Consider the following 27,965-nt stretch of genomic DNA (forward strand, 5'->3'; position numbering starts at 1 on the left):
CTTCACACTACATAACAGCATTCCTACACCTGCTAGGCTGATTGTTTGGGGTTGTATTATTGGACAGCTGGATTAAAGTTCTGTGATTATATCTGACCCATGGCATGAGAGAAAGAAAGGGCCATTGTTTTTGTGAGTCTTTGGAGGGGCAGGATTCCTCTCCTGCGCGAACATCCAAAACAAATATCTCAGGCACATAGAGGTTATTTCTCCACAAGTAAATCCCTCAACTCTTTCATAACAGCCCTTTCAAGATCAACCTGGGGCTGTAAACATTGCTTAAAGTGTTTGCCTAGGGGGTGATGGTGGTGGTGGTGGTGGTGGGAGGGGGGAGATGAGGTGTTTTTTTCAATTTCAACAGCAGCAGACCACAAAGGAAATACAGAGAAGAAAAATGCTTCGAGCCCACTCCTTGTGGTAAAAAGAGCCTGCTGCCGTCTGCGCTGACATCCGTCCGCCTCTCCTTTGTCATAAGCTGTGGTGTTAGACAGCTCAACAGGGCAGCACGCGTTCAACTGATCCTCTGAAACCACCATTAGGTGCCTGCTTCTGCACACACACACTCACACACACTGGGCGGATATGGGAGTTTTTTTTTATTTCAGAGAACTGTATGGGGCAGAGAAAACAGATGAGTCAAGCATGCAGTCATCCCGTCTTCCTGTCTGTTTGCTGGCATGCTGTTGTTTGTTTGACTTTTATGTGTGTGTGCGTGTGTGTGTGTGCGTGCGTGCGTGCGTGCGTGCGTGCGTGCGTGTGTGTGTGTGTAAGTGTGTGTGTGTGTATGAAAGTGGTAACAGTAATTAGGGAGATGGTCTATTACATCCAGTTTCTTCCCATATTTTCTCTTGCCTCATTTTCTTATCCCATCTTAAACCAACCGTCTCTCTCTCTCCATCTCTGTCTCCAACTTTCTCTTCTCCTCTTACCCTGTAGGTAACGTGATGCCTCCATCAGCCTCCTCAGAGCCTAAATAGACCTCAGTGAGAATTTAATAGTGTGACCATGGTACATAACAAGTGTGTGTCCAGCAGGGTGACATAAGCAGAGGGGAATCTGCTGGTATCCCTGCCCAACTCCTGCTGGCACTGGGAGCAAGTGGAGAGGGAGCGGGGCTGCTTTTTTAACACCACCAACATAGAAAGCAGAAGTGTGGAGCAGGGGCAGACTTTATAATTTTGGAGTTCCCAAGCACATGAACCTGATCATTTTGCAATTTCCAAGCTACGAACTGTGGGATTGCAAAGATTTGTAACAGAATTCAAGATATGGCTGGCATTTTCAGCCACAGCCATTAAGTGTATTTACATTCTGCGAAGCATACATTGCAGTTATTTTTATAACTGGCCGAGTCTGCCTTCACAACATAGGATTCAAATTGCATGCATAAACAATGTGTTGCAGTAGACAACATTTAATCTGACAAACTGTGTTCTTCATTTTTTCTAAAGTGTCAGATTGGAATTAATTTTGCAACAGGAATTAAATTTAATCATCCTCTGTTACAGATGGGCGTCACTAAAGTAACCCTTCGCTGGAATCAAAAGAATTTTGCAGTAAAATTATTCAAGGTTGGAGGATCAATACATTTTAACATTTAGCTTGACAACCATCCCGTCATGTACCATGTTTGTTTACTCTTATGTTTGACTGCAAGAGATTGTGTGAGATTTCCAGTTTTGAGCCGGGAAACTGTTTGTTGGTATCTGTTAGAAATCTAGTGAAATCTCTCACAATTTCAACATCTGTTAAGATTTTAAAAATCTTTTAGTGTGGGCCAGGCTTCATGAGCTTTAGAGGCACTTCAGATCTTTTCTATATATACAGTATATCAGGGGCGATTCTAGGATCGGATGTTTAGGGGTGCTGAGCCGGGCAAAATAAATTTCACTGTTTTGTACATTTTAATGCAATTTCATTCCCACATTTGTGAAAGAAAAGTATAACACTTTTTGGGAAAGTCTTTCATAAACCATCAAATCTGATAATGCTTATTTAAATGCTGAGCCAAAGCAAAAGAGAAATGGATTGGTAAGACAATTAATTTTGATACAGCAGCTCCTCAACATATACATGAACAGTATGTATGTTTCTGGAGTAAACTAGCCCCCTATAGCGAGTACCAAAAATCATCACTGGAGTTATTTTTGGACTTTCCTTTTGAAATGCAATGCACAACATGTAAAATCGCGGTGGAGCTGTTGTATTTTTGTTGTTAAAATTTTATGTTTCAACCTAAACCAAGTACTGTATGGTTTTTAAACTTGTCTAGCTTCTTAAAAAGGACATACAGTAAAAACATGTAAAAATCTCTAAAATTTTAGGGGTGCTGGGATTCAATTTGGAGGTGCTTCAGCACCCCCAAAAATGGTCCAGAAACGCCTATGCAGTATATATATGGTTATTTAGGATAGCTTTCTTTCCCGGATTCCAGTTGTTATGCTAAACTAAGCTAATTGACTTCCAAGTTTTGAATCTTATTATTGCCCACAAATGCTTTGATGCAGTGGTTAAAAAATACGTGTTTGAGGTTTAAAGAAGTAGCTAAGCTGAATGAAGTAGTGGAAGGAGTAAGCATGACTCAAGAATGACTCCTCTTTTTTAGCAAACAAATGAAGGGTGTTGGTCAGAAAGTAAATATCCTTCAAATTAATGAAAAAGTAGCTTTCATAACTTAATACTCTTGCTTTTTGCAGGCTGAAAGGATTACTGTGGCTTCTTCTGAGCAAATATTAAAACCCTCTGTCAGTCATAGCCCTAGAAGATGGAGGAAGAAAAAGGAGACAGGAAGAGGATGAGGAAATGGAGGAGGGGACAGGGATGTAAGGAGGACAGGAATAAAGACTAAAACAAGTAGTTCACAGGAACTGAAGGGTAATTCAAAGGAGCAGAGGAGTGAGCCTTATGACAGACAGAGACAGTGACGACGCTCTTCTGGTACTTTAATCCATTTTATCCACACACAGGCGAAGACAAGCCAGCACCCTCCTAAGTAGAAGTTTTCACCTTGACCCACTCTCCATCCCTGTCACTTCATCCCTCATGCCACCTCTCATGTTGCAGTGATGACCTTATCTCTTACTCCTTCTTTCATTCCTTTAAACCTCTTTGGCTGTCCTCTCTGTGTTAGACTGTGTACAACACTTACTGATCCATTGCAGTCTCTTTCTGTCATGCGACAATGGCCGCGTTGCTGTTTTCACCTCATCAATCAGGAGTGAGTGGCACACTGTCTGTATTGGTGCTTTATTTGACTTTGTACTTACATAACTTGGTGCTAGCATCCTGCAAATACACATTTGATTCTACAGCAAATTATATACTAAAACATTCAAAGCACATTATGAATCACACACATCCTCATTCATTAGGTATTAATTTTTTCCTGTTGATAATATCCGGTTGGAGAATGATTATATTTCCAACTGTTGGCGTGCGCACTTCCATATGAGTGTGGAAATTACCCATTGTTGCTCCTCAGCAGGCCAGGAAGCACCTTTCACAACAAGCTCCCCCCTTACACTGATTCAGTCCAATGGAACCACTATAGCATCTGATTACCTAAATCTGTTTGGCAATGTTTCAACCACAGCACTACTACTTTGCTAATGGATTTAGATCTTTTCATAAAGCTTTAAAGAAAAGTATGAGGCTGCTATGACAAAGCAGCTTTAATAGTTCAAACCAGCGACTGCTGTAAGGAGGACTAGCCTCTGTATGTGGGGCGTGCGCCAACAGTGTTTTGTTTTAGTCATTTAAAAAGTGAGCTGAAGTCAAAATAATGTACTTAAAAAGAGATGGTACAACAGGATTGCAAACTACATGGAAACAACTCATAGTACTAGAAAAACTAAAAAAATTACCCAGTAAATTTGTCGTTGAGGACTTTGCTGAACGCAATGTAAATCATCACAGAGGAGGACAGTTGTCTCGGGAGCATTTGAAGAATTTGAAGGGAAAGACAAAGGCACATGACATTAGTTCACTTGAGCCCACCTTGAAGTAACAACTTCTGCCAAAAAAGTATTGAAAACAATGGTAATGTTGGTACACTGACAATTAGCACAGAAGTGTGGCTCACAATGAATTCTGCCACTCACAATGAATTTGGCCAACGTGCAAGGAAATTCCTTCAATGCAGTGGAAAAACCCTCTCTGAGTCTCTCTAGGAAGAAGAACACTGAGGAGGTGAGAACATACGGCACACAGAGATTAAGAGGAGCCATTACTGTAACCCTACAAGGGAAATTTCAGGAGCATTGCAGTGTTGATGCCTGATGATTGGCGACCATAAGGGACATTATTTCCTGGCTGTGTTCCATGAGACCTCTGAGAAACAGTACACAGTGAACTCTCTTCTCTCTCAGCATTCTGGCTCTTTGGTGGCCATCAGCCCTGTGAATAGCAGCTATGTGAGCATGACTGCACAGCACTATTTCTGTGTGCTCTGCTACTTGACATTGAGAGGCCTGGATTAGGTGGCTCCACTACTGTAAATGACTAGCCCCTGTCACACATACAAACACACATACACATGTGTGTAAATACGCATCCACAGCTTCATACTGTACATACTGCATATAAAGTCCTGTGACAAATACAGAATGGAAGATTAGCTTTATATATTTGGAACAAAGACTTTGTAGTCGTGGCATTTTGTTGTAGTCCCTGAAAACCGCGGATTTCAAGTTATTGGAGCAAGTCAGTTTTCAGCCAAGTCTGATAATCTGCATCAGGTCGTGTCACCTAAGTCAGCTTTTATTGGTGATAAAGTTTGACAGACTGAATATGTGGAGTTCATATGAAGTTCCGTGACAAATACGAGATGGAAAATCAGCTCTGTTTATTTTGAACAGAGGAACCAAAGTCGTCAGTATATTTTTGCGGTCTTTTGAAAAACTTAGATAACAAAGATATTTAAGATATTAAGTTCAAGTTTGATTTTGCAAGGTGTGATAGTTTGCCTTATTGATGTCACCTGAGTCAGCGTTCATTGAAGTTAAGAACTTCAAAAAGGCATACAAATCGAGGGGAGTGGGTTGAGAAAATCAAACCTAAAACCAGAATCTCATCTCATCTTAAGGTTTAAGGTTTTTGTGCTACATGTGTCACTACTCAATCTAAGATGCCATGGGCTATCATCTAAAGAATATACAGCCAGAAGTTATAGATAAAGGAAATCTGGCCAAGACCTCTTTTTCTGTACACTGCTTTGCCTGCAGCTGATGGTCTTAACCAAGCGGCAACCTCCGGTCTCAAACTATGAAGCCCATGTGGAAGTGTTACAAACTGCAGTTCATCGAGAATCAGCTTGAGGCTGGCTGCAGAAACACAGTAAACCACATAGACACCAATTCAAAAAAGACAATCTTTACAGCATTACTAAACATGTTTACAGCCTGGTTCAAAAAACATCTCGGCCCTATCTAATCTCGCTATCGGCACACACTGTACGGGGGTGAATTTTTTTCTAACGCGACGGTTCATACGTTATTAAGATTATGAGTTTTTGCCCAAATAAGGACATGACTGACTTGACTCCCGGTCGGGAACACATAGCTGTTGGCTAGGAGGCTCTAACTCCACCCCTTTACGTCACACTATGCCTGGTTGGGTTCCGCATTTCCAATATGGCTGCCGCTGTCCATTGGCTTCAAAACAGCGCTCAGGAACAGATGGGTAACGTCACGGATACTACGTCCATATTTTATACAGTCTATAGTCTTAACAGTGGAATAGTGGGAATTGAGTTGGAGTTGAAAGGATTATTAGCTGCACTTGCAAGTAGATATAGTATGTTTATAGACATTGATTAAATCATCATTAGACAACGGCCTATGGGTTCTGGACTTGCTTGTTTAGACCTTTTTGCTCCCCAAATAGACTGCTCTCTAGAAAACAAGCAATGACTGAAAATTGCTGAAATGCCAATGGGCAATTAAACTCAAGCAAGCTGCAGTAAACAACAAGCAGAACGCCTCTGATACCAAAAACCTGATCCTTCATCTTCAGATTCTGCTTTATTATGCTGAATCTGTAAATAAAGTTGAGTCACTAGCATATCCGTGACCACACTGAAAGCCGTCAGAGACATTTTTGGTCACGGAGACACCGGGTTTTCCAAGAACAGTTGGCAAATTAAAAACATTTTAAAATAAAAGTGAACAAGGAAACACACAACAAAAAGTGTCTCCATCAAACAGCAGCAAATCGTACACATCTGAAACATAGACCCACATTGTCATATTCTTTGACTGGTGCTCTACTTATTATCATGAGGGATTTTAAAACAAGTCCTCTGAGCTCAACTATTATGTTCTTCGTTTTTAGATATTGTTTTCAACAGCCAGTCAAGTACTTTGCGTTTAATGAAACATTTTCTTTCTAAAACTAAAACAAAACTCCACTAAAAAAGCAAAGTGAGCAGATTTAAATATGTATTAGGACTACTGAGAAATTTCAACGTTGAGCTGCTTTTCCTTTGTTGCTCAACAAGTGTGTATGAGAAGCTCTGAATCAGGTGCCACACCCTAATGGTTCAGAAGAACATCTGTGTTTTCAAGCCATCCCCCAATGTGAAAACTCAACATTAAGTTGTTTATTCAGTATATATAGAAAGTTTGGGAATCAAACCCACAAACATCCCATAGCAAGCATGTAAACACTCGTGTTTTACTGTGGATTTTTGCTGGTAATGGTTCGGTTAACCCCCATAACCAATAGATCCAGCTTGGAGGCGTTACTATACCACATTCCCACACACACAAACACACACAAACACACACACACACCTACACACACACACACACACACACACACACACACACACACACACACACACACACACACACACACACACAAACTGTGTTGGTGTAACAACATCCGTGTAGGAGGTTACTTCAAGGGGTGACTAAGATTCGGCTGGGTCTCTGCCTGCCTTTGAGTCCAGCTGGGTCTTTTGACTTGCCTTACCTCCACTAAACCTGTGTGTGGCATACATGACAGCATTGTTGCATCCTGCTAGTATTTGTTGTATGTGGTCTCTCTGAACTCTGTGGCATTCAGGCCTGGTTGAGGTCTTAGATGTTGCACTTTGTGGTGTGTCTTTGAACGTGACATCTGTTGGCTGTGTGAGTAATGGTGTGTGGTGCTGCGGCATGATGCACTCTGGCTGAACATCAGGTGTGCTCTCAGCCTACACACTGCACATCTGTTGCCCCGTGGCTCAGTGCACGCACACACACACACACACACACACACACACACACACACACACACACACACACACACACACACACACACACACACACACACACAGCAGCAAGTGAGTGAGTCCTGACCGCACTCTTGGTGATTGATCTGTCAGTGAGTTTGATGATGGTGTTGTCAACATGTGAAACTGATGATGTCAAAGGTTCACATGTGGTCCAAAGAGAAAGGCCTCTGAAAAAAAAATCTCAAGTCAAATAACAAACACTTATTTGTAGCACCATACAGTACAGTGATTATCTACTGGTACTGTGGTATTCTAAAATAATGTAGAAGGGATTTCTGACCACTACACAATACTGACTCAAAATATTTGCCTTTGGAGCACTGAACATAATAGCACTGATGGCCAGGATACAGGTGCCTTGCTTATGCCTTGCTGTTGGGCATACGTCAGACACAGGGGAAATGAAAATATTGTCTTTACTATAATTACAGCCCCTGAATGGGCCAAAAGAGCACACTGGTGTTATCATTATCCAGACCGGCTGTTCTGAAATACCACATTAATGTGCAGCCCAACTCAGGAAGTGCACCAAAGGGTGAAAATAAACTTGACCTTACTTAACTGATCAGAGACTCCATTAGTGCTTAATGCTAAAAGAACACAGTGCTTTGATTGGTGCTGTAAAATAAAATAGATTCAGAGCTAAGAGACTCATAAATTCTGAAAGTTTTTTTTATTTTGTTCTGAAAAAAGTCACATAGACAATCACTTCAAAACTGCAGGACAGGATTTGAAAGGGTGGAACACTTTAATTCACATTTTTTTGCTTGACAGCTGAACATGGAAGTGAGGGAGTTTCTCAAAAGGATGGTAAGACAACTTATCATACAGTGCATTGGATATTTGACTCCCTTGTTAAAGTTTCTTAACAATACAGATGCTGAGAACACAGCTTTTATGCTGCTTTTTAGCCATACAAAGCCAGTGCAATGTAACTTATCAGCATTGATCTGTCATTGTAACAGTTAGGCCAAACCCTATGCCTAATACGACTTTGAGATCCCCAAAAACCAGCTGAATTTGAGTGTGGGAATAGCCTCAGTTTCACTGCTGATGTGCCTTCAAGCAAGGACTTAAACCCCTTAGTGACAGATCCAACTGGTTGAACTGCTTCCAAGTTAACCTTGTGTAACTGTATGAGCTAAGCAGGGTGTTTTTCTCGGTGATACTACCCTGAATCTAAAAACAATCGTGTCTTTCAATGATCAATGTATTAATCACAGTGCTATTGATCATCTTCTGATTGCCAAAATTAAAGGCAGAAATCAGATATTTTGCATCCTTTCTGAAAGAGCTTGCATTGTTTGCTTTTCTGTTTCATTAATAAATATCATGTCATCCAATAGGAAATATAAAAACAACCGTAACATCTTTATTTTAAAAACTTGTTGAAGGTGGTTAAAATCTCTATAAATACAGTTAGCTTAAATAAATAAATTAAAGTTATAAATATACCATTCACTGTACAGAAAGAAAAGATAAAAGACGGACTTGAGCAGGAAAATACAAAATGCTGTTGAGAAAAAAAAATCCAGGTTGAGCTCTCGTTATTAAAACTTTTGTCTTGTACAGTTCAGTCTGGAACGACCTCTTTTTTTCACACAGTCAAGAAGCAGCACAGAGTCCAGACACGTTCCTCCTTCTTCTTCTCGTGCTTTTCACCTTCGCTCATCACATCTCCAGTCCATCCTCTGAGCCGTTTGTATTCCATTTTTCGGGCAGGCCGCCTTCTTTTCCGAGGCCTTAAGGAATATGTTCAGCTGTCCTTTTTTTCATCTGAACACGTAGCAGAGGGTCAGGCACACAACAACCTCTGTTCCCTTCTTCATGTACGATCCTTTTTCCATCTAGGACCTCCATTCAGGATCACTTCTCTTTTTCTATTTTGAGGTAGAATTTCCGCATCTTTGCCTGAAAAAAAAAAAGAGAGGAAATGAGTAAAGCCTTTTTACAAAGAATCAAAAATGAAGTGGTGTGTCAGTGTTCATGTGGTTGTGGCTCTTTTCCTTAAAACTCACCTCTCTTTGTCTCTTCAGTGGTTGGACGCTAACCCTAGTTTGACCTTCTCTTCACTCTCTACATCGTACGCTCCCCGCTTGTGAAACCTGTAATAAACACAAGAAAAGGAGCTTGTTTAGTTTATAATCTGTGTCTGACTATGGCAAAAAACACCTAAACCTCTAGTAGAGCCTTTTATCTGTGTCTATGTGTTTGGCAATGTGTACTTGTGGGTGAAACTATGAGCGCTTTACACACCTGAGCAATAATAAGAGGCCAATTATGGTGAGGCAAACGGATGACAGCACCACTGCCACCACGGCCAGAGCTGTGGTCCGGTTGTAGCCCTCCTGAGGCTTCTCTAAGGGCAGGGTGAAGAACTGACACCTCTCACCAGAGTAACTCGTATGGCACCTGCACAGAGAAGAAGACACCTCAGTAAATTATTCAGTGGATACAGAGTGATGGAAATACAGTGTAGAGAGAGTCACAGTGGTACTACTTACACACAGGAGGGGGCACGGATGTCCCTCAGGTACTGACAGGTGCCGTGGATGCAGAAATCCTTGTACTTCTTGAGGCAGGGATTCCTCTTCTTTCCCTTGCCTTTCCCTCTCTTTCTCCCCTTTGTTGTCCTTCTCTTTCCTTCAATTCTTTCAGTCTCCAAGATGGCGGAGGGGTCTTTGGGTTTGCTCGACATGGCAACTAAACACAAAGGAAATTACAAATGTTATTATCTTTGTAAAGGCAACATGACGAAGATGACAAGAGGAAATGACATAATTGACTCTCTCACCTTGTGGCAGATCCATTCCATAGTCTCCAGACATGCCATCTTCATACTCCTCTTCATAGTATTCATCATCATAATCCTCGTCCTCCTCTTCCTGGATGTTCTCCATTGTTGATGCAGCTGCACTCCTGCTCTCCTCTTCCATCCTTCTGTCTTTGGTTGTGTCCAAAAAGTTGATAACAGCTGTGGTGCGATGCCTGTCGCTCTCATACCTGTCGACTGCAGCACCACTGGCCAGCCTGGACACCACTGGAAAAGAGAAAGGATAGAATTATTTTAATTGCAATGTTTTCATTTTTAAGTATTTTGCCTAGAGATCACAGAAAAACTCTTCCTCTAGAGGGCTCTATGGGTTTACTGAGCCAAGGTGGGCAGGACTTCTGGGGGCAAGTCGAAACATGTTGTGCGCAAGGAAGCTCCAGGCGGGATATTTGGCTTTGAGTGGGATCAAACCGATCCCTGTGAGGAAATACACATGTTCGGATACACAGCATGGCTCCTATGGTAATTTTTTTTGTGGAAACTAGTCAAAAACATGGTGTAGGAACTGGAAATCAAACACTACTCTTGAAGCCACAGGTTAAATATGATGGGAAACAGAATGGGGGTGGCGTATACTCTCAGGCTCCGACGCACACACGCACACACAAAATGCATGAACAGTTGGCTAATGTCAGGCAAGAATATGAGTTAAAAATAAATGTATCCAGTTACATAAAGCATGCTCTAAAATAGATAGATGGCCCCATTAGCTCCCGAATAGGCTGGCATCATGAAAACTTTGCCTTAAAGGTTATGAAGTTTACAAGACACGTTATTAGCTCGGTCATGCTTGGGAGGTTTGACGCTCAGAACCAAGAAAAGACGCACAAAGCAAATGTCATAATGATAAGAATATCTCTCAGATGAAGCACAAAAACATCTTACAGGAGCGCACATGAAACTTACCCAAGACGTGAACCAGCAGGAGCACAACACTTAAAATCCTCATGATGTCAAAAGTTCCAGAGATTCTCAGTATAGAAAATTGAAACGACAAGATGATTAACAAGTTGTATTCCTTCCCTGTTGTCCGGCTTCTTAATTTCCCTTTGTTTCCTTTTTTTCTTAGAGTTTTTCTTAACTTTAATCCCGCTTGTTTTCTCACCTCCTCGGTTTACTTCAGAGGACTGGTGCGTCTATGATGTTAGTGCCTGAGTGGAGCGCAGTGAGAGAGCGTCGGTACAGAGGCACCGCGGTATTTATTGTCCTCCTCCTCCTCCTCCTCCTCCTCCGCCTCCTCCTTTCTTACCACGCCTACAAAGCGGCACTGACACGCTGCTGTGTGTGTGAAGTGCAGGAAAATACAGACCAATACTTCTCTATGTGTGCGCTGATGTAAGAAAAGCCCAGTCGCATCATTACAAGCATTAATGAAGGTTACTGGATTAATACATTGTATGACTTACTTTAGTGTGGCGCCTAGGTTGGCTGTATGAAGTAGTAGTACACATTATAAGTTATGATATATAAGTTGTGGCTATGGTAAATCTTACTCTAGGCTACAGATTGTACTGCTGCAGAATGAGATAAGGGATTTGGGGGAAATCCAAATATACACTGACTTCAATTTAAGTGATATTACGATATATAAACCAGACAGACCCATCCTTATCTCAAAGCTTTGAGTGACCTGAAGTGTTCAGAGCCTCTTTTCGCATTGGCTTTAAATCATTTGCACTTTTATTTTTTGAAGTTTTCCAATAAAAAGTGTTTAAGAATGTCATAGATTGTCAGACAGACAGAAAGGTAGATAGATAGATAGATAGATAGATAGATAGATAGATAGATAGATAGATAGATAGATAGATAGATAGATAGATAGATAGAGTAACATAAAACACAGAATAAACTGGAAATTTGATAACTAAAATAAAATGTAGGCTTAAAGCCGAATTAAAAAAACGCTAAAATCATGATAGGGATGCACTCTGATTTATAAGTGCAAAGTAACCATGACAAATATATATAGGCCTATATATTTGCAATCACAAGGAGAAATGTTCGGCTAACACCACCATTAATATGTGAGTTTATATAACAGCAAGGTTAAAACACTACTGGTGAATTATTAAAATTAAAATTAAGAGCACCCTTTTAGACCAAAACAAATAAAGTGCAGCGTGTCTGTGCCACCCCGTGGAAAAAGTGGGAACTACAGCATACCTGTTCGGCCATGGTGAGGATCGAAAACTGGCGGACTCTTGCTCACACTAATTAAAGGTTTGGTCAGTAATCATTTATATGTCGTACAAGCATCGAAATGGCGTATTCTCAGTTCTTGCGACCAATAGTAGTTGATTTGGGTCATGAATGGCCACCAAAGTCTTTAGTCAGTTGTTATGTGCAGTGAAAGCAAATAGTAATCTATTCTAAACTGAATGTTGAATGGCATTAGTTAAAAAATATATGTTGGAGGCACAAATGAAAGTATGTTGTTAAGGAATGAATTCAACAGGTTAGGCACATAGACTGTAAAAGGTTAGGCAGTGTTTTTGTATGTTGACTGCACCTCATCCTCCACTCCAGTGGATGACGGTAATGCACGTCAATCTGATTTGTTAACACAGCGAAGAAGAATAAAGTTCTAACAGCGCGCGTGATTGCTCTGGTGTAGTCACGTGAATGTTGGGGCTGAGGGGAGGGGGGACAAACATGGCCGACGAGTCGGTGGAAGTAAACACAGCTGTTGAGGATGGAGAAGCAAAAGAACAGCAAGATGAAACCGAAGTGTCGGACATCCTTACCGAGGGAGAGCCCGACAGTACCGACAGGCAGGACCGGGCAGAGATGCCTGCTCCGGCGGCCGCAGAGAACAGCTGGTCGGCTCCCATCCTGTCGCTCGCTCGGAAGGCCACAGAGACGATTAGCAGCGGGGTGAGCTACGCTGCTGCACAGAGAAATCCCTCTCAGGGATCCACTCCAAACTCCCCGACTGAAAGAGAGACTGAAAATGATGTCAACAACACTTCTAAAAAACTTCCAGGTATCCTGTGTCAATTATTAGCTTTAGACTCTCAATACTTGGGCTTGCACTCTTTGTAAAAGCTTAGTTGTAAAATTGCAAAGCTTCAAAGTCCTACTTATTACTTCCTCTTGGACTTAGCTGATGTCAGCTGTCGGCAGACACATGACTTCCACAGCTAAACTTTAATTTCATGGATTAATGATCCTGCACGGAGTAACGCTACTCTCTATGTCAGTGTTTATTTAGCATTTCATGCACACAAGCCTGCAAAACAACTCCTCAAAGCCCGCATATATCTCACTGATCCCATCTCTCAATTTATCTTTACAGTTCTGCCTCCCAAAGATCCTATGGCAATAGAAAGATCCAATTTGCTCAGCATGTTAAAGCTGAGCATCAAAGTATTAATTCAGTCCTCCTTGAATCTGGGTAGGACGCTGGACTCAGATTACCCTCCTTTGCAACAGTTCTTCATTGTCCTGGAGCATTGCCTCAAACATGGCCTGAAAGGTGAAACAGAGCGTCCACAGATTACTAGTTTCTAGCAGTTTTATGCCACAAAGCAGATCTAACTGTTATGTATTTATTTTTTCAGCTAAGAAATCCTTCATTGGTCAGAACAAATCTATATGGGGACCTCTGGAGCTGGTGGAGAAATTGTGTCCGGAGTCCGCTAACATTGCCACAAGTGCCAGAGACCTGCCCGGCATAAAGTACGCTACATTGAGACTTTTTCCAAGTAAAGCTCCTTAATACTGAATATAATACTGATTATTTCACTTTTCTTTTATTTGCTTTCAGGACCGGTTTGGGGAGAGCAAGGGCTTGGCTGCATCTAGCACTTATGCAGAAGACAGTTGCGGATTATATGAAAGCTTTGCTTGACCGCAAAGATCTCCTGAGGTTGGTAAACATGAAAAGTTATGCAGCCTTTATAGAGATGGTCATTTCTATATCAGTAAAACAGTACATAATTTCAAATCATTTTCTTGTCAACTCTCTATTATCCTTCTCTCTCTGTTCCCTCCTAGTGAGTTTTATGACCCTGGAGCGTTAATGGTGGAGGAGGAGGGGGCAGTGATGGGGGGACTCTTGGTTGGTCTCAATGTTATTGATGCCAACCTCTGCATTAAAGGGGAGGATCTTGATTCTCAGGTGAGCATTGACAGGCATTAAGCCCACTCATGATCACAGCAACTCATTTATTGCATGAGATTAAAAAAAAAGTGCATTAGGACACAAAGTGACGAGTTTCTCTTTTCAAATCAGGTGGGAGTCATTGACTTCTCCCTCTATCTGAAAGACCCTGCCAACAGTGAGACTCCAAAAGAGTGAGTGCCGCTCTTCAAGAGATAATTAATGTCTCACCTGCTCTGTGCTCATCTGGCTAGATTAAACTGCAAACAGATCGTATGCGCACGCAACCCCTCAACTTTTTTATGTGTTGTCTTTTTAGTGACGGTAAGATGACGGCCATATTGGATCAGAAGCACTACATTGAAGAGCTTAATCGTCACCTTAGTGGCACTGTCACTGACCTTCAGGCTAAGATGGACTCTTTAGAGAAGACCAACAGCAAACTTGTGGAGGAGGTTGGTGCACTAGTTTTAGGCATGTGTGTGCACTTGGATGAGATTGGATTGCTCTAATCAATTGTCTACAAAGAAGGTGTTCATCTCCAATGTAAACAAAACATCTGTGTGCATTAGGTGTGTTTCTCCTGACTAATATAACAAGTGTATGTTTTCTTTCCCTCAGCTGACTGCAGCAACAGACCGGATCAACTCTTTGCGGGAAGAACATGAACACCTGAGAAAGGAGAATGAGTCGATCCTGCAGTCCAGCCAGAAAAAGGAAGAGGTCAGAAAGCATTGCATCATTAACTACAACAACCCCACCTCTGTCTAACAGAAAAATAACAAACCCAACTCTCTTCTGTGTTTGATTTCCCAGGCAGCTCTTCAGGACAGTCAAGTGGAGCTAGAGACATACAAACAGACTCGACAGGGTCTGGATGAGATGTATAATGTTGTCTGGAAACAGTATAAGGAGGAAAAGCGCATTCGCCAGGTAAGTTATCATGAGGCCACAGCTCTAGAACATAGAAAGAAAGCTGACTGAGCTGCTCTGTGTTGCTTCATTGGGTAGAGGAGGTGGAGGGCAAAATTCTTTGAATGTGTTGTAAAGAATCCTGATTCCTGATTGGTCCTCTGTATGATTCTAGGAGCTGGAGCGTGAGTTAGAGCTCCAGGTGAGTCTAAAGCAGGAGATGGAGGTGGCTATGAAGCTGCTGGAGAAGGACACACATGAGAAACAGGACAACCTCGCAGCTCTGCGGCTCCAACTTGACCAAGTCAAGACTCTCAACGTACAAATGTTCCACAAAGCTCAGGTATACAGATTTATTTATTAATTGTATTGTACACAAAATAACAAAACATAAAATTTCTTCTCAATAACAAGAGCCAGGATATAGAAGACTTGACGGGTAAATTCAACAGTGTAACTAATCACTAACTTTAGTGATAAGAAATGTGCAAGAGGAGCCAACATACCCAGACAGCCTTGTCAAGTGGCCCTCCATTTAAAAACATTCAACATAAAGACAAAGTATTAATGAACAACAGATAAGTTAGAAACAACTAAAGACAAAACATAAGGGTTAATAAAAGGGATTAATATTAAAAGCAATGACCTAACAGAAAGTGTATGGTTAGTTTCTTGAATGAGTTCAAGTTTGTGTATCTTGTAATATGACCGGATAAACTGTCCCAACAGTGAGGTCCTCTGTATCTGTTGGAAAACTGAGAAAGGGTAATCCTGAAAAGGCTCGATGGAAGTTTGTTTGCAGACCATGTTTGGTAAAGATGGATCTGAGAGTTATCTCATCTTGAAAACATACATGGAATACTTTGTGAGTGTGTTGAAGGACAAAAACTTTAATTTGTTAATGGTTAAGATCAAAGATGGGTAGGCGTCGTAATAACTGAAATAGGTGAATAGAACTACTCAACCTACAGGAGAATGATCATTTTAATGAATCGTTTCTACAGGGACAAAATATCGTTAATGTTCCTTTTAAAGGTGCTTACCTAAACAATGTTGCAGTTGGATATATAAGGAAAAATCATAGTGTAATACACTTTTCTTGGTAACAAATTTCTTAATCTTCTGATACATTAATATTCATTGCCATTTCACTAGTCATATGGTCATATTTAAGGTCATAGGTGTAAACATCATGTCAGCACTTTTATTGATGTTTGGTGATAACTTGTTTGCTTTAAACCAAGTGTCAGCTTTACTTAATTCTGTGTTCATTTCAGATACCAGGTTATATCCATCTTTACCTGATAGAAAAATATAGGAATCAGCAGCAAACTAGTTGAAAAATGCTTTAGATGAAATCATGTATAAATCTTTAATTTATTATAGAAACAGTAAAGGTCCCCGGATTTAGCCTTGTGGCACCCCAAATGAAATCAGTCACTTAGTGTCATTCCATAAACATAGTGCTTTCTCGTTGGTAAGTAGCTTCTGAACCATAACAACTCAGTTCCATGTAAACCATAATTAAAAAAGTTTCTGCAGTTAAATATCATGATTGACTGACTGTATCAAATGCCTTGGATAGATCCACAAACACAAACAAGTGTTGTCAACAGCCTCAGTGATTTTATCAAAACGTTGGGTGAAGTTACGAGCACACCTTTTATTTACAGGTCCACTCAGAAAGGACGCACTAAAAAACTGTTTTTGGCTTTTTAGGATTCACAACGAGAGGCAGAAAAAAAGCAGGCAGAGGCTTTGCAGCTGGAGCAGAAGATGGATGAAATGGAAAAAAACATGAAGGAATTAGAGGAGAGGTATTGTTCATATTTTTTTATTGTTTTGTTTTTTTAAGCAACCCTTTTCCTTTTAGTTAATATTGTTCTTGGTTGTTTTTGGCAACACAGACTACAGAACTCAGAGCGACAACGCAAGCAAAGTGACCAGTCAGACAAAGATTTGAAGGTGGAGCTGGAAGGGAAAGTGGACGCTCTGGAGAAACAGCTGACTGACCTGGATACACAGAGGTAATAGCACTTTGCATGCATGATAAAAAAAATCTGAACAGGACACATGAGCATGTTATTATCCCTTCTTAAATAAACATATTTTAACCTTATGTTCCACTGTCAGTAACTGAAAAACTCATGCTGTTTCTCCTGTGAGGTTATATAAAAAAAGCTTGTAGGCTCAGTTTTGACTTGAACAAGTTTAAGACTACATCTGAAAAATGGTCCTTCTGTACCAGTTAGTTTGAAGTCTGAGATTGGAGTTGTTAAAGTCTGAGTTAAACCCTCATAATTCTTTTTGGACTTAAAGTCTTACAAACTCCTGAATCGTATAAATTTAGTACCTATTGCTGATTTTGACTAAGAGTTAATTGTCAGTAAATATATTCAATATGTAGTTTGAAAAACAAGTGCCCTTCAGCAATCTCATTGTTATATCTCTTCTCAGGCTAGGTTTGGAGAATGAGCTGCGAACAGAGAGGGAACAAAGACAGAGCCTGCAGAGAGCTCTTCAGCGGGAACAGGACAACAGCATTGAGCTCCGCACACAGCTGCAACAACTCCAGGGCCTGAACACGGTCAGTGTTACACATACATAGGAGTTTGGAAGTCATTGAACTGCTTTGGAAGTGATGCAAAAAAACAGTTATTAAAGGTACAGTGTGTATGATTGGGATTAATTAGCGATATCTAGGGGTCAGATTCTATATTGGAATGCTCCCCTGCTCACCCCTTCAATCAGTGAAGGGATGGTAGCCCTTGAGGACAAGATGCTCCTGTGATGCATGTTTAGTATGATCCTCCATTTGTCAAGTTTTTACCCTCAAGAACATCTATCATTACAAATTCTTTCACGCACAACAACCACTGTCTTTATCCATGTCTTCTAACAGGTGCACTTTGCACAGCCACACGGTACAAAAACACACGTTGCTAGTTTTGTGTTACTGTAAAAACAGTGTAGGATTGTGGCCTCTGTGGAAGATCCGCTCTTTATGTAAATCATAAAAGGCTCATTCTAAGTTAAAACATTAGACAACGAAGCAAATATACTTATGAACGATATATTACATTTCTAAAGGCTGCTCTGCTAAATGACTCTTATTCATACACACTGTACCTTTGAAGGTACATAGTTTTAAATATTTATAAACCAAAGTGAAAACACATGGATGATTTTCAAATATGGGCTCCTAAAAATGTGTGTACATATGATCCCTGTCTACTTTGTTTTTACCCTGTCTTTCTGTAATCTCCTGGATTTCTTTTTTTGTTTGTTTTACTAAACACTGCAGTTCAAGGCTAATTTCTTTACATATTTCAAATCAGGGGTCAACTGGTGTAATTTTTTTCCAGGCTGGTAACAATACAGATAAGTAGTTTATAAGACCAAGAAAGAATACTTGTAACCCTTGTGAATTTTCTGTAATAATGAAAAAAATGTAGAATGTTGAGCTGTCATTTATAAATCTAGGCTACTTCACTACTTAGTACTATCGATAAATATGTGCAACAGCAATGAAGGCGAGTTTTAGCTCTGAAAACTGTAAACTTTACCGTATGTGTATTAACCAGCAGTAAAAGTGCTCAGATTTTACATTCAAGTAAAAGAAGGCAGTAGAGGGAGGGACAAACCAGAAGTGGAGCCATTTTTTTATACGTCTATCGGCAAGGGGTAAAATGAAATACCGATACAGATAATGGCCATATTGCACTCCATATTTGCCAGGCTGGTAATCTGTTAATTATTTTTAAAAATATCTTCCAGTTTTGATTGCTGAAGTTAAATTGGTACATTGGGCTCAGTAAAAAAAATGTTTATTCCCATTACACTGAACCAGTGTTGGCAGAAAATCCTCTATAATCCTGTATAACGCAGTGTCTAAACTTTGAGGCCATGTACCAGGTGTATTAAACCAAATATCCTTATAGTACCACCTCCCATTGCAGCTAGAGGTATTATTGGGATAAAAAGCTACTTTTCATACTAATTATCATAATGATAGTAACATAGTTTGAAATCTGAGCTTGTTTTTGCTGAAAATAGCTTTGATGCATGTCCTTTGAACAACTTCTATTTGAACATTTTGCATAACTAATAAAGTTACAAAGTAAAGTTAGTGCATTTTCTGAAGTGAATCTTCAATTTGATCATTGTTTTTGAGATAGGAATTCAGTGATTAGGCCTTTGTTTGGCCCTTGAATAGCACCAAAGGCACACTTGCAACACTTTTTGAATCAGTGCTGTACAGTATTGTGATATCCTGGTGTTATTTCCTGTAAACTGGTGGTGCAGGAGCTGCAGGATTTGAAGGAGGAGAAACAGCAGCTGCAGCAGATTTGTGAACAGCAGGAACAAGCTCTGCAGGAAATGGGACTTCACCTCAGCCAGTCAGTATCAAAGCCTTCATCATCCTTTCTTCTTTGGTCAATAACTGTCATAATATTCTAATGGTGGGGTCATCTTTTTCTAAAGGTCTAAACTTAAAATGGAGGACTTCAAGGAGGTTAATAAAGCACTAAAGGTAAAATAGAAAGACTGGTGTAGCTGTAATTATTGCTTTTGAATAGAAAAAGTTCATCTTCATCTTGTGCTTTGATTTTTCCCTACAGGGCCACGCATGGCTCAAAGATGACGAGGCAACCCAATGCAAGCAATGCCTAAAAGAGTTCTCCATTGCACGCAGAAAGGTATGCTCTTTTTTTATTCTAATAATTCCTGCTCTTCTATATGTAGTTTTCAGACACTTCCATTTGAAGGGTATATTTGTGTTGCAGCATCACTGCAGAAACTGTGGAGACATCTACTGCAACAACTGTTCTGGTAATGAGCTGGCCTTACCCTCCTACCCTCGTCCTGTGCGGGTGTGCGATATGTGCCACGCCCTCCTGCTGCAGCGAAGCTCTTCCACAGCTTCCTGACAAAAGACCTACAAGAGCTTTAAAAGACGGCACATCCACAGCCACCATGATCTTACTACCATGTTATAAGAAGTGTCATCAGATCTTATGGAAATGTGACCTGGGGTTCCATTTACACTGTTACATGAAATTCAGGAACACTAACCTGTCACAAGTAGGGGCCACGTTTAACACTGATGGGATGAGCTAATACACTTTATGCAGACTACATACAAAGTTAAGTTTAGTTTAATTATGTGACCATTGTTTCACTAGGCTGGAGTAACATCAGTTTAATACGAGATACACAGATCATTATTGAGGGCATGAACTTATTACTAATTTAAACATATAGATCATGGTCAAGATGCTACCGGAGGTCTCTTGTTGGTGTTCAGCTTTTGTGTTGGATCATTTGTGAGGTTGTTTTTTTGACTTAACACATGTACTTCACTTTTCTATTAATCAACTAGCCATGCATCGTCTCTGTAACATTTTTTTTTGCAGCCACAGCTCCACTGCTGGATACGGGAGAACCTGTTTTGTAAATGACTGTAGAATGTTAACAAATCAAACTATTTTAGAATGTATTATATAACATGATTTTGTGGATTGTGTTAATTGCTACAGAGCCATTTTCTTAATTTGGGAATGGTGACCAAAAGTTTTATATCTAGATATTTGATAAATGAATAAAAGCGCCTTTCTCAAAGCTTCTCAGTGTTTCAATTAGATATTCCAGACTAGTTTATTCACTTTGTGCACAGGAAATACAAATAGCATTTGAAGCAGTAGAAACCTTCATGTCAACAGATTTGAAATTCACTTGTTTCTGATATAACACTTATCCAGAGAAACCGGCTAACAGTCACACTGTAGAAAAAAACAAAACATGCTTGAGTCATAAGATTTGAACCAGAAATAAAAGGGCATAACACTATTTGGAAGATGAAATAAGATCTAAAAAATAAGATGGACATTTTCTGAATTCTGTTGTTCATGCACTCAGACACTGAAACTAATGTTAGAGCCACCAGCAACGGATTAGTTAACTTTGAGGAACAGCCAGGTGCTCAGAAAACTATAACAAAAAAACACACTTCTCTGTTATGAAAATTCAGAGCACGGTTTCTGTGGTGTGTCAAATCTGTGGGGGGTGGCAAAAGACAAACAGCGCTTCTCACCGATACCAGATGATCTCACTTCTCTCTGAAGATCATCCACTTAAAAAAAATACAAACCCTACCCCTCAGTATTTTCAAAACAACCTGACCCTACCCTAAGTTTACGAGGTGAGACTACGTTTCCAGTCCTTCCAGCTAAATGCTGACTTTAAAAAAAACATCAAATTAAGTGAAAAAAAAAAAACAAATTTACATTCCCCATCCCCCGCCCAGTCCATTCATAGAGCCTCTGCTTCCTCCTCCTCCACCGCTGCCATAGTAACTGTTTCCCATCCCGCCCTGGTTACCTAACAAGAAAGAGAGAATACACAATATAGGACCAAGGAGCCAAACACAGAAACAATCTTTACAGGCTTTTTATAACACAGCTGACACTCACTGTAGTCACTGTAGCCGCCCATATTCCCCTGGCTGCTGTATCCACCAGAGTACCCCGAGCTCAGCTGACCACCACTATAGGATGATTGGTTCCCTGTGAAGAGAGAAATTCAAGTTGAGAAGGCCAATAATGCATCAGAATTAAGCATGTGTCATGAGTCTCCAGCACCATCACTCACCCATGCCACCCATCATTTGGCTGCCATAAGCTCCGTTACTGCCCCCTGCTGTTGAGTTCAAGAAGAGCTCCACGTAGCGGTGCTCTGAGGGGCAGAGAAAGAAAGCATGAACATTATTATGAATATATCTTTATGTTACAATGATGGAATTGTCTCTTATTTAAAACTCACGCATGTTGGCTTTGTCTTTCGACATAGCTGCCACGGCATCTTCGTGTGTTGCAAACTCTACATCTGCCTCTCCTGTTACTCTGCCATCAGGGCCGATCTCAATATGGACCCGCACTGGATTCAGTGGCGAGAAAAACTAGGAAAAGCAAAAGTGTAAGAAGCAACCATAACCTCAGAACAAGTTGGATTTCTAGTCATGACAGTGTGCAGACACCCCTGACTTACATTGTAGATGTCTGTCTCTGTGGCTCTGTACGGCAGGCCCCTCATGTGGACACAATGGCCAGTTGTACTCTGGAAGGAAGAGCCACCATCGCCATACCTTCCATCGGATACACCTGTATAAACATGCAGGTATGTTATACATCATGATCAACATGACTTTGAATTATTCCATTCTGCAGAGTCAAAATTAATAGACATAGCAGCTAACAGCTTCACATGTCAATGTCATCCAACTCGAACCCACCTCCTCCATAGCCTCCACGGCGCATCCTGTCATAGGATCCCCCTCGGCCCATCATGTTGTAGCCGCGACCACCAGAAGGCCGGTCGTAGGGGCCCGGTCTCTGCATACCCATGGGCTTCCGCTGGGGTTCATAATGGGTCCGCACCTCAGCGCGGCTACTCTTGAAGATCTCAATGTACCTGAGAGCATAGAGGTACCACAGTGAGCTCATGGGTGATGGACTGAAAAAGGCTGCACTAGCTCAAACTGATTAAACTGGGCTTAGCAGATGCTGTCATGGTGTAGTCCATAGGTAGAAATATCTTTGGAGTACTTACTGCTAATTGTTCAAAGGGTAGAGACAACTTGTGAAAAAAGTTGCAAAAATTAAACTGACCAAATTGATAAGGGCCTTATTGACGTTTACACTTTTCTTATGGTTACCTGAGGTGAGTTTTATCTGATCAAGAGCATCCTGTGTCCTTTCCATGACAGCCATTGTCCTGGTTTTAGAGGGAAAGAGCGGGCTCCAGCCCTTTAGAAACCCACTCTAAGCATTACCTGTGACAGTGGGCTCCAGATCCATGTGTACAGTGGCCCTCTGATTTTACCACCAGGGAGACTCCTTACCATTTATCAACCTGGACTGATATTTAATGCTCAGACACCATTCGTTCTTTAAATTCATGTGTAATCTATTCGTTTTTTTATATCTCATATTTGGGAATGGTGCCCCAGCACTAATGTTCCCATTGGACATTGTGAATATGTGGATTTAGTTTTCTTACATGGTTTTTTCTACATGTGTGTGGTGAAATATACAAATGTGCTCAGAAAGCCAATAATTGATGTAGTGTCCATTTTGCATTTGGATCACATGTTGAGGGTGCACACCATAAGAAAAGCAACTTATCCAGCCAACCAACCAACCATCCCCACCTGTGCCCTATTCTTTCCTTGTGTTTCTTTAGAGCCTTTTCAGCTATATCCTGTGAAGCAAACTGCACGAAGGCCTCCCCCGTACTCCTCCCCTGGATGTCCACCGGCAATGTTATCCCATTTGGCACGATTTCCAACCCTTCAACCCAAGGACAGATAACCCCAGCAGGGGACATATTAAATCACATGCCCAATCACAGAGAGAACTTTCTCTAAAGAGAGAGAGATAGAAAACTTATGGAAAACTCTATACATCATCACACATACCAGTTCAGTTGTTAACCAGTGACTGGCCATTCAAACGACTTACATTTACTGTTTGGGGTAAAATAGAAATGAGAGGATAGAGGAAGAATATGGAAAAGGGAGCTGTTTGGGACATCAGGCTAGTATCGGTGTGTTGATGAAGAGAGAACAAGATCCTGGGGGATGACATGGGTTATGCAACTGCCCATTAAATGCTAATACAAAAACCATATATACTGTAAATTAGAACAAATGAATTGAAAAGACAAGTGTGTGAAGAAATGTGAAAAAGAAACAATGACACTGGAGTCATACTGGTCCCATCAGTGATGAGTGTGAGCCTTTCCATCATTAGTAAATTACCAGTAGGCAAAGACGACTTGAAAATGTAACCACGCCATTTTGAGGGGAAAAGTGGAGGACATGGGCTAAAGATGAATATGATGTGCAATGATGGCAAAGGAGGTTTGCATAACTTGAATAAATTCCTGCCCTTTAATTTAACGGAGTTAGTATATTTTCCTCAATTTCAATTAACCCTAGCTTCCTTTTCTGGCATAATTTCCTCACTTAACATTTCAAATCATAAGTCATGTTAATATGTACTCAAACAGTAGGTAATGATCGCTTTCCATGGCACTTTGACCACTTTGTAAAATCAGATGCAAGATTTGTAGAGTCCATAAGAGAAAGGAAACAAGAAAGGGAGACGCAGAAAGTTAAAGAACTTTAACAGAGAGCTTGGCTTGTTCTTACCTGAGAAAAACTGTACTATCTCCTCTTTGCTGCAACCAAAAGGAAGCCCTCTGAGCCGAACCAGCCCGTCTCCTGCCGTCTCTGGACAATTTGGCCCGGTGTGCTTCATTACCCAGTCCATCTCGACATTGTTGGATTTAAAAACTATAATGATAGGAGATAAAACTGTTAACTGGCACAGTTTAAAGTTGAAGCAAATTAAAAGAGACATTTTGTATAAAAGCAGTAGTTCTCACCTTCTACATATCTGTGGCCCATGGTTTCTCTGTCCTTCTTCACTGCAATCTTCAGGTCTTCCTCTGTCTCCAACTCAACAAATGCCTCTCCACTGGGACGACCCTCTCTTGTGTAGGTGAAGTGGATGCCTCCTCCATTATTGATGACTTTGCAATCTACATTAGAAATGGTTTATAATTAAACTTCTGACTGATGTAATGTAATGTAATGTAACATCTTTATTTGTTTAAAATGTTTATTATATTGAACTGAATGTGGATAAATACCTGAGAAAAATCTCTGTACTTCATCCACTGAACAGGACCAAGGTAGACCCCTGATGCGTACTACATAGCCCTCATCAGCCATGACTGTTCTTGGTCCCTGAAGAAGGAAAAAAAAAAACATACAATGAATCAGTCTTTATGTTTAAAAGATAGGCACATACTCAGTGTTAGTAATGAAATCAAATTACTACAGTAAACAGCGATGGACAGCATCCCGTAACATCCCTATTCCAATCCCCATTCAAACACTAGCGCAGGGATTCCCAAAGTGTGGGTCAGGACCCCCTGAGGGGCGAGACACCAATGGGGGGTCGAGACGTGTCTTCCAGATTGTTTTTTCTTTTTAAAGTTATCTAAAAATAGTAAATTTTACCCTTTAAATTAAAGAAACTCAACAACTAGAGCAGCTAACCTTGAAATAAAACCTTAAAAATAGAAAATGTAATGAGTTTTCTGTCTTTCTTTGTTACCAGATGACTCCTAAGTTTAGGATTAGTGAACAGTTAATGATCAAAAGCATTAGTAGCAGTAGGTTCATTCATAAAGGCCCAGGAAACACAGCCACATGCTCATATAGGTAGGCTCATTTTCTGGCTGCAAACCAGCTACCTGAAGCCACATTAAAGCACTGAGGAACAATGGGGGTTCACGAGTCTTCGGCACCTATATTTTGGGGGTTGTGGGCTGAAAAGTTTAGGATCTCCTGCACTACAGCATCCATCCAGGAGTCTTTGCATTGTTCTATAGAGATGTGGTTAAGAAAATGATGTTGTACAAGTACAGTACACCACTCAATTCAAAGAGCCTTAATACTCACATTTGGGGACACATACACCTAGTTAAATTAACTTGATTGTTGTAGTAAGTTATTTCCCGCGCAAGTTTATTTTATCTACTTTTAAAGATTAACTATATTTAAGATTAAGAGACTCCCCCATGGCCCTCCATGATTACTGTCGCTTACTAAGAGTGAATTAATTGGCAGCCCCATATAGGCCCTAGTTTCTACAAAGCGACGAACACAAAGTCGTACAATAATGAATACTGCTTATATTAATGTAATTTCTCACTATGAAATATTTTAGTTTAGTAGAAACCCGGAAGCAGTAGACAGTCTGGATTTATCCGAGCTCTTCTAAACATGCAGGACAATAAAAAGCGCGTTTGCTAAAAGCTAACGTTAGCTATACAACAATGTGTAGCAGGCTAGGTGACGGTGGTTCAAAGATAATGTGATACTTAAGAATTCGGGTACATTTTTCAGAGTTCTCATGTGAAAATATGAAACCATAATGCAGTTAACAGGTTTCTTTAAGAAGACTCGCTGCCTTGAGCACGTTGAATACCGCACCCAGACACAAGAACAAAAGCGGGCCTCACACCCGGCGCCATGTTACACTGCTGCTAGCATGTCTTAGCTAGCGGTATTTTTAGAATGGAATTCGGAAACTATACGAAATCTAGCATTGATTAAAAAATGTACAACTAAAATGCAAAATCAATATTTTTCAATGTGTATTCAACTAAAGCAATACTTTTTATTTACCTGATTCAAGCAAAGATGCAACGCGCAGGAGTGTGTGTAGAAAGTCTTGCGTGCGTGATGAAGCTGAAATCTTGTATTGAGTTGCCAGAGCTGCATGTAGAAGTCCCCGTTGAGGAAGAACAAGACAACGCACTTAACTATTCAAAGCGTCTATTTTAAACTTACGAACTATCAAGTGATCCACTTCAGACAACAATTTCGTATAATTGTTTAACTGTTATATGTATCTATCTGCAAATACAGCAAAAAAAATCAACGACTCTTCTATTTCATTGATATCTTTTATAGCTCAGTAATTGTAGAAAGTGGGGGATTCTAACAAGTTTGGCAACCCCGATTGAATAACCAATCGTCTCTGACTGGCCTACGTCCACGCCCTGAACTGATGACGTTGCTGCCCGAGGCCTTGGCTGGCCCGGGCGGCATCTCTTGGCCTACATATCCAAGCAGCCCTGTTTTGCAGTGGCCATAACTAAATTTAAATGCTTTCAGTTTCTTTCAAGAAAGAATAATTGTATAACAGGTTAATTTTCATATCAAGTGTAAACGTAACTCATGCTTATCTTAGCCAAACATAAATACTGTTTGACAATCTGATAATCAAGGCAGGAACATTAAGTCAACTGAAGACACAACAAAACGGAATGGATTTAGATCCGACTAGGATAATGATGAAGTGGTACCATAACACAAAAAGTACAAGCTTATTCAAATGAACTGCCAAAACCAGCTGCTGATTTTTATTAGTTTGCAAAGTATTAATTTCAGATTTGGTGGGAGGAGTGAACAAGCATCAGAAACATGCTTCACCATCAAATCCAAGATGCTGATGATGGGACCCAAAAGCAGAAAGCCACCTATAGCTACAGTTACCTGTTAGTGAAATTCTGTGGGGATTTTGCCCCAAAGAAGTATACCTCCTGTCACCAAATTCAGAAGTGCCTTTTGGCATCAACTTTTGTAACACGTTGGCCTAATGTAGGAGATAGTAGTAATAAGGAAGCTGTATAGTGACAACATGCAGGGCACTTTGATAATGGTAAGCTTTTGATATCGTAACTGACAGGTATAAAAAGTAAAAAAAAAAAAAAAAATCACATTGACAATAGTGATGTAGGCTACAATTTGTAAAGTTCTGTTAATGGACTTAATTTCATTTTGTGCATTTTTAAACACTGAGAATAGGCGTTTTTCACATTATAATCATAGTAAGAATTGCAAAGTTCTGTGAAATATTCATTTCTTATTAATATGCACTGACTGAAAATGTTTTAACTTATAATAACTGTTGAGGATTAAAACTATTCAATGCCAGAGTCATTAACTGCATTTTAATGCTGTGAAGTCATGACTTAATGACCATTTATTTTCACTTAACATTATGCCCTTTTGATAGGTACATTTCATACAGTACATGTTTACTTTACCATAAACAAACTTTCAATTGCTTGAGTTTTTAAAGTTTAATTTGACATTACAATACTGCTTCTTGATACAAGTAAATAAAAGTCCAACCATGATTGGTCAACATGCATGTGTAATAGAAGGACACAATGCTGAAAAAGAGCATGGTGGACTACAG

At 40.3% G+C, this 27,965-nt stretch overlaps 3 protein-coding genes across 5 annotated transcripts; 1 reads left to right on the top strand and 2 right to left on the bottom strand.

Annotated features, from left to right (window-relative positions):
* Positions 1-7,930: 7,930 nt before the first annotated feature.
* Positions 7,931-11,294, bottom strand: hbegfa (heparin-binding EGF-like growth factor a). Of its 2 annotated transcripts, XM_034690916.1 has the most exons (6): positions 11,016-11,294; positions 10,071-10,316; positions 9,781-9,979; positions 9,533-9,688; positions 9,295-9,381; positions 7,931-9,187 (listed from the first exon to the last, which is right to left on the bottom strand). In XM_034690916.1, the coding sequence occupies exons 1-5, from the start codon at positions 11,056-11,058 to the stop codon at positions 9,309-9,311; spliced, it is 717 nt and encodes a 238-aa protein (XP_034546807.1). In that variant the 5' UTR covers positions 11,059-11,294; the 3' UTR covers positions 7,931-9,187; positions 9,295-9,308. The 2 variants fall into 2 exon arrangements, with proteins under 2 accessions (XP_034546807.1, XP_034546808.1); XM_034690917.1 differs by lacking the exon at positions 9,295-9,381.
* Positions 11,295-12,707: 1,413 nt separating this feature from the next.
* Positions 12,708-20,745, top strand: rufy1 (RUN and FYVE domain containing 1). Its single transcript, XM_034690913.1, has 17 exons — positions 12,708-13,092; positions 13,405-13,584; positions 13,670-13,787; positions 13,876-13,977; positions 14,106-14,229; positions 14,344-14,405; positions 14,531-14,666; positions 14,833-14,934; positions 15,028-15,144; positions 15,299-15,466; positions 16,843-16,940; positions 17,031-17,150; positions 17,581-17,710; positions 19,429-19,523; positions 19,609-19,657; positions 19,746-19,823; positions 19,911-20,745. The coding sequence occupies exons 1-17, from the start codon at positions 12,732-12,734 to the stop codon at positions 20,052-20,054; spliced, it is 2,184 nt and encodes a 727-aa protein (XP_034546804.1). The 5' UTR covers positions 12,708-12,731; the 3' UTR covers positions 20,055-20,745.
* Positions 20,746-20,750: 5 nt separating this feature from the next.
* hnrnph1 (heterogeneous nuclear ribonucleoprotein H1) lies at positions 20,751-26,511 on the bottom strand. Of its 2 annotated transcripts, none has more exons than XM_034690914.1 (11): positions 26,384-26,511; positions 24,838-24,934; positions 24,571-24,726; positions 24,335-24,478; positions 23,333-23,471; positions 22,415-22,593; positions 22,171-22,283; positions 21,946-22,081; positions 21,775-21,858; positions 21,597-21,689; positions 20,751-21,504 (listed from the first exon to the last, which is right to left on the bottom strand). In XM_034690914.1, exons 1-11 carry the CDS (start codon positions 26,477-26,479, stop codon positions 21,407-21,409), a joined length of 1,335 nt encoding a protein of 444 aa, XP_034546805.1. In that variant the 5' UTR covers positions 26,480-26,511; the 3' UTR covers positions 20,751-21,406. The 2 variants fall into 2 exon arrangements, with proteins under 2 accessions (XP_034546805.1, XP_034546806.1); XM_034690915.1 differs by having other exon boundaries at positions 21,403-21,508.
* Positions 26,512-27,965: the final 1,454 nt, after the last annotated feature.

This window comes from Notolabrus celidotus, chromosome 8 (genome assembly GCF_009762535.1).
Source record: "Notolabrus celidotus isolate fNotCel1 chromosome 8, fNotCel1.pri, whole genome shotgun sequence".
Lineage (NCBI taxonomy): Eukaryota > Metazoa > Chordata > Actinopteri > Labriformes > Labridae > Notolabrus > Notolabrus celidotus.

Coding starts and splice junctions, on each gene's coding strand:
- hbegfa (XM_034690916.1), bottom strand. CDS start 11,058: ATGAGGATTTTAAGTGTTGTGCTCCTGCTGGTTCACGTCTTGG. Junction 10,317..11,015: donor CCTGCTGGTTCACGTCTTGG/GTAAGTTTCATG, acceptor TCTCTTTTCCAG/TGGTGTCCAGGCTGGCCAGT. Junction 9,689..9,780: donor ATCCGTGCCCCCTCCTGTGT/GTAAGTAGTACC, acceptor TTCTCTGTGCAG/GTGCCATACGAGTTACTCTG.
- rufy1 (XM_034690913.1), top strand. CDS start 12,732: ATGTTGGGGCTGAGGGGAGGGGGGACAAACATGGCCGACGAGTCGGTG. Junction 17,151..17,580: donor ACTGACCTGGATACACAGAG/GTAATAGCACTT, acceptor ATCTCTTCTCAG/GCTAGGTTTGGAGAATGAGC. Junction 19,658..19,745: donor AGGTTAATAAAGCACTAAAG/GTAAAATAGAAA, acceptor TTTTCCCTACAG/GGCCACGCATGGCTCAAAGA.
- hnrnph1 (XM_034690914.1), bottom strand. CDS start 26,479: ATGCAGCTCTGGCAACTCAATACAAGATTTCAGCTTCATCACGCACGC. Junction 24,727..24,837: donor AGTACAGAGATTTTTCTCAG/GTATTTATCCAC, acceptor TTTCTAATGTAG/ATTGCAAAGTCATCAATAAT. Junction 22,594..23,332: donor AAGGAAAGAATAGGGCACAG/GTGGGGATGGTT, acceptor CTATGCTCTCAG/GTACATTGAGATCTTCAAGA.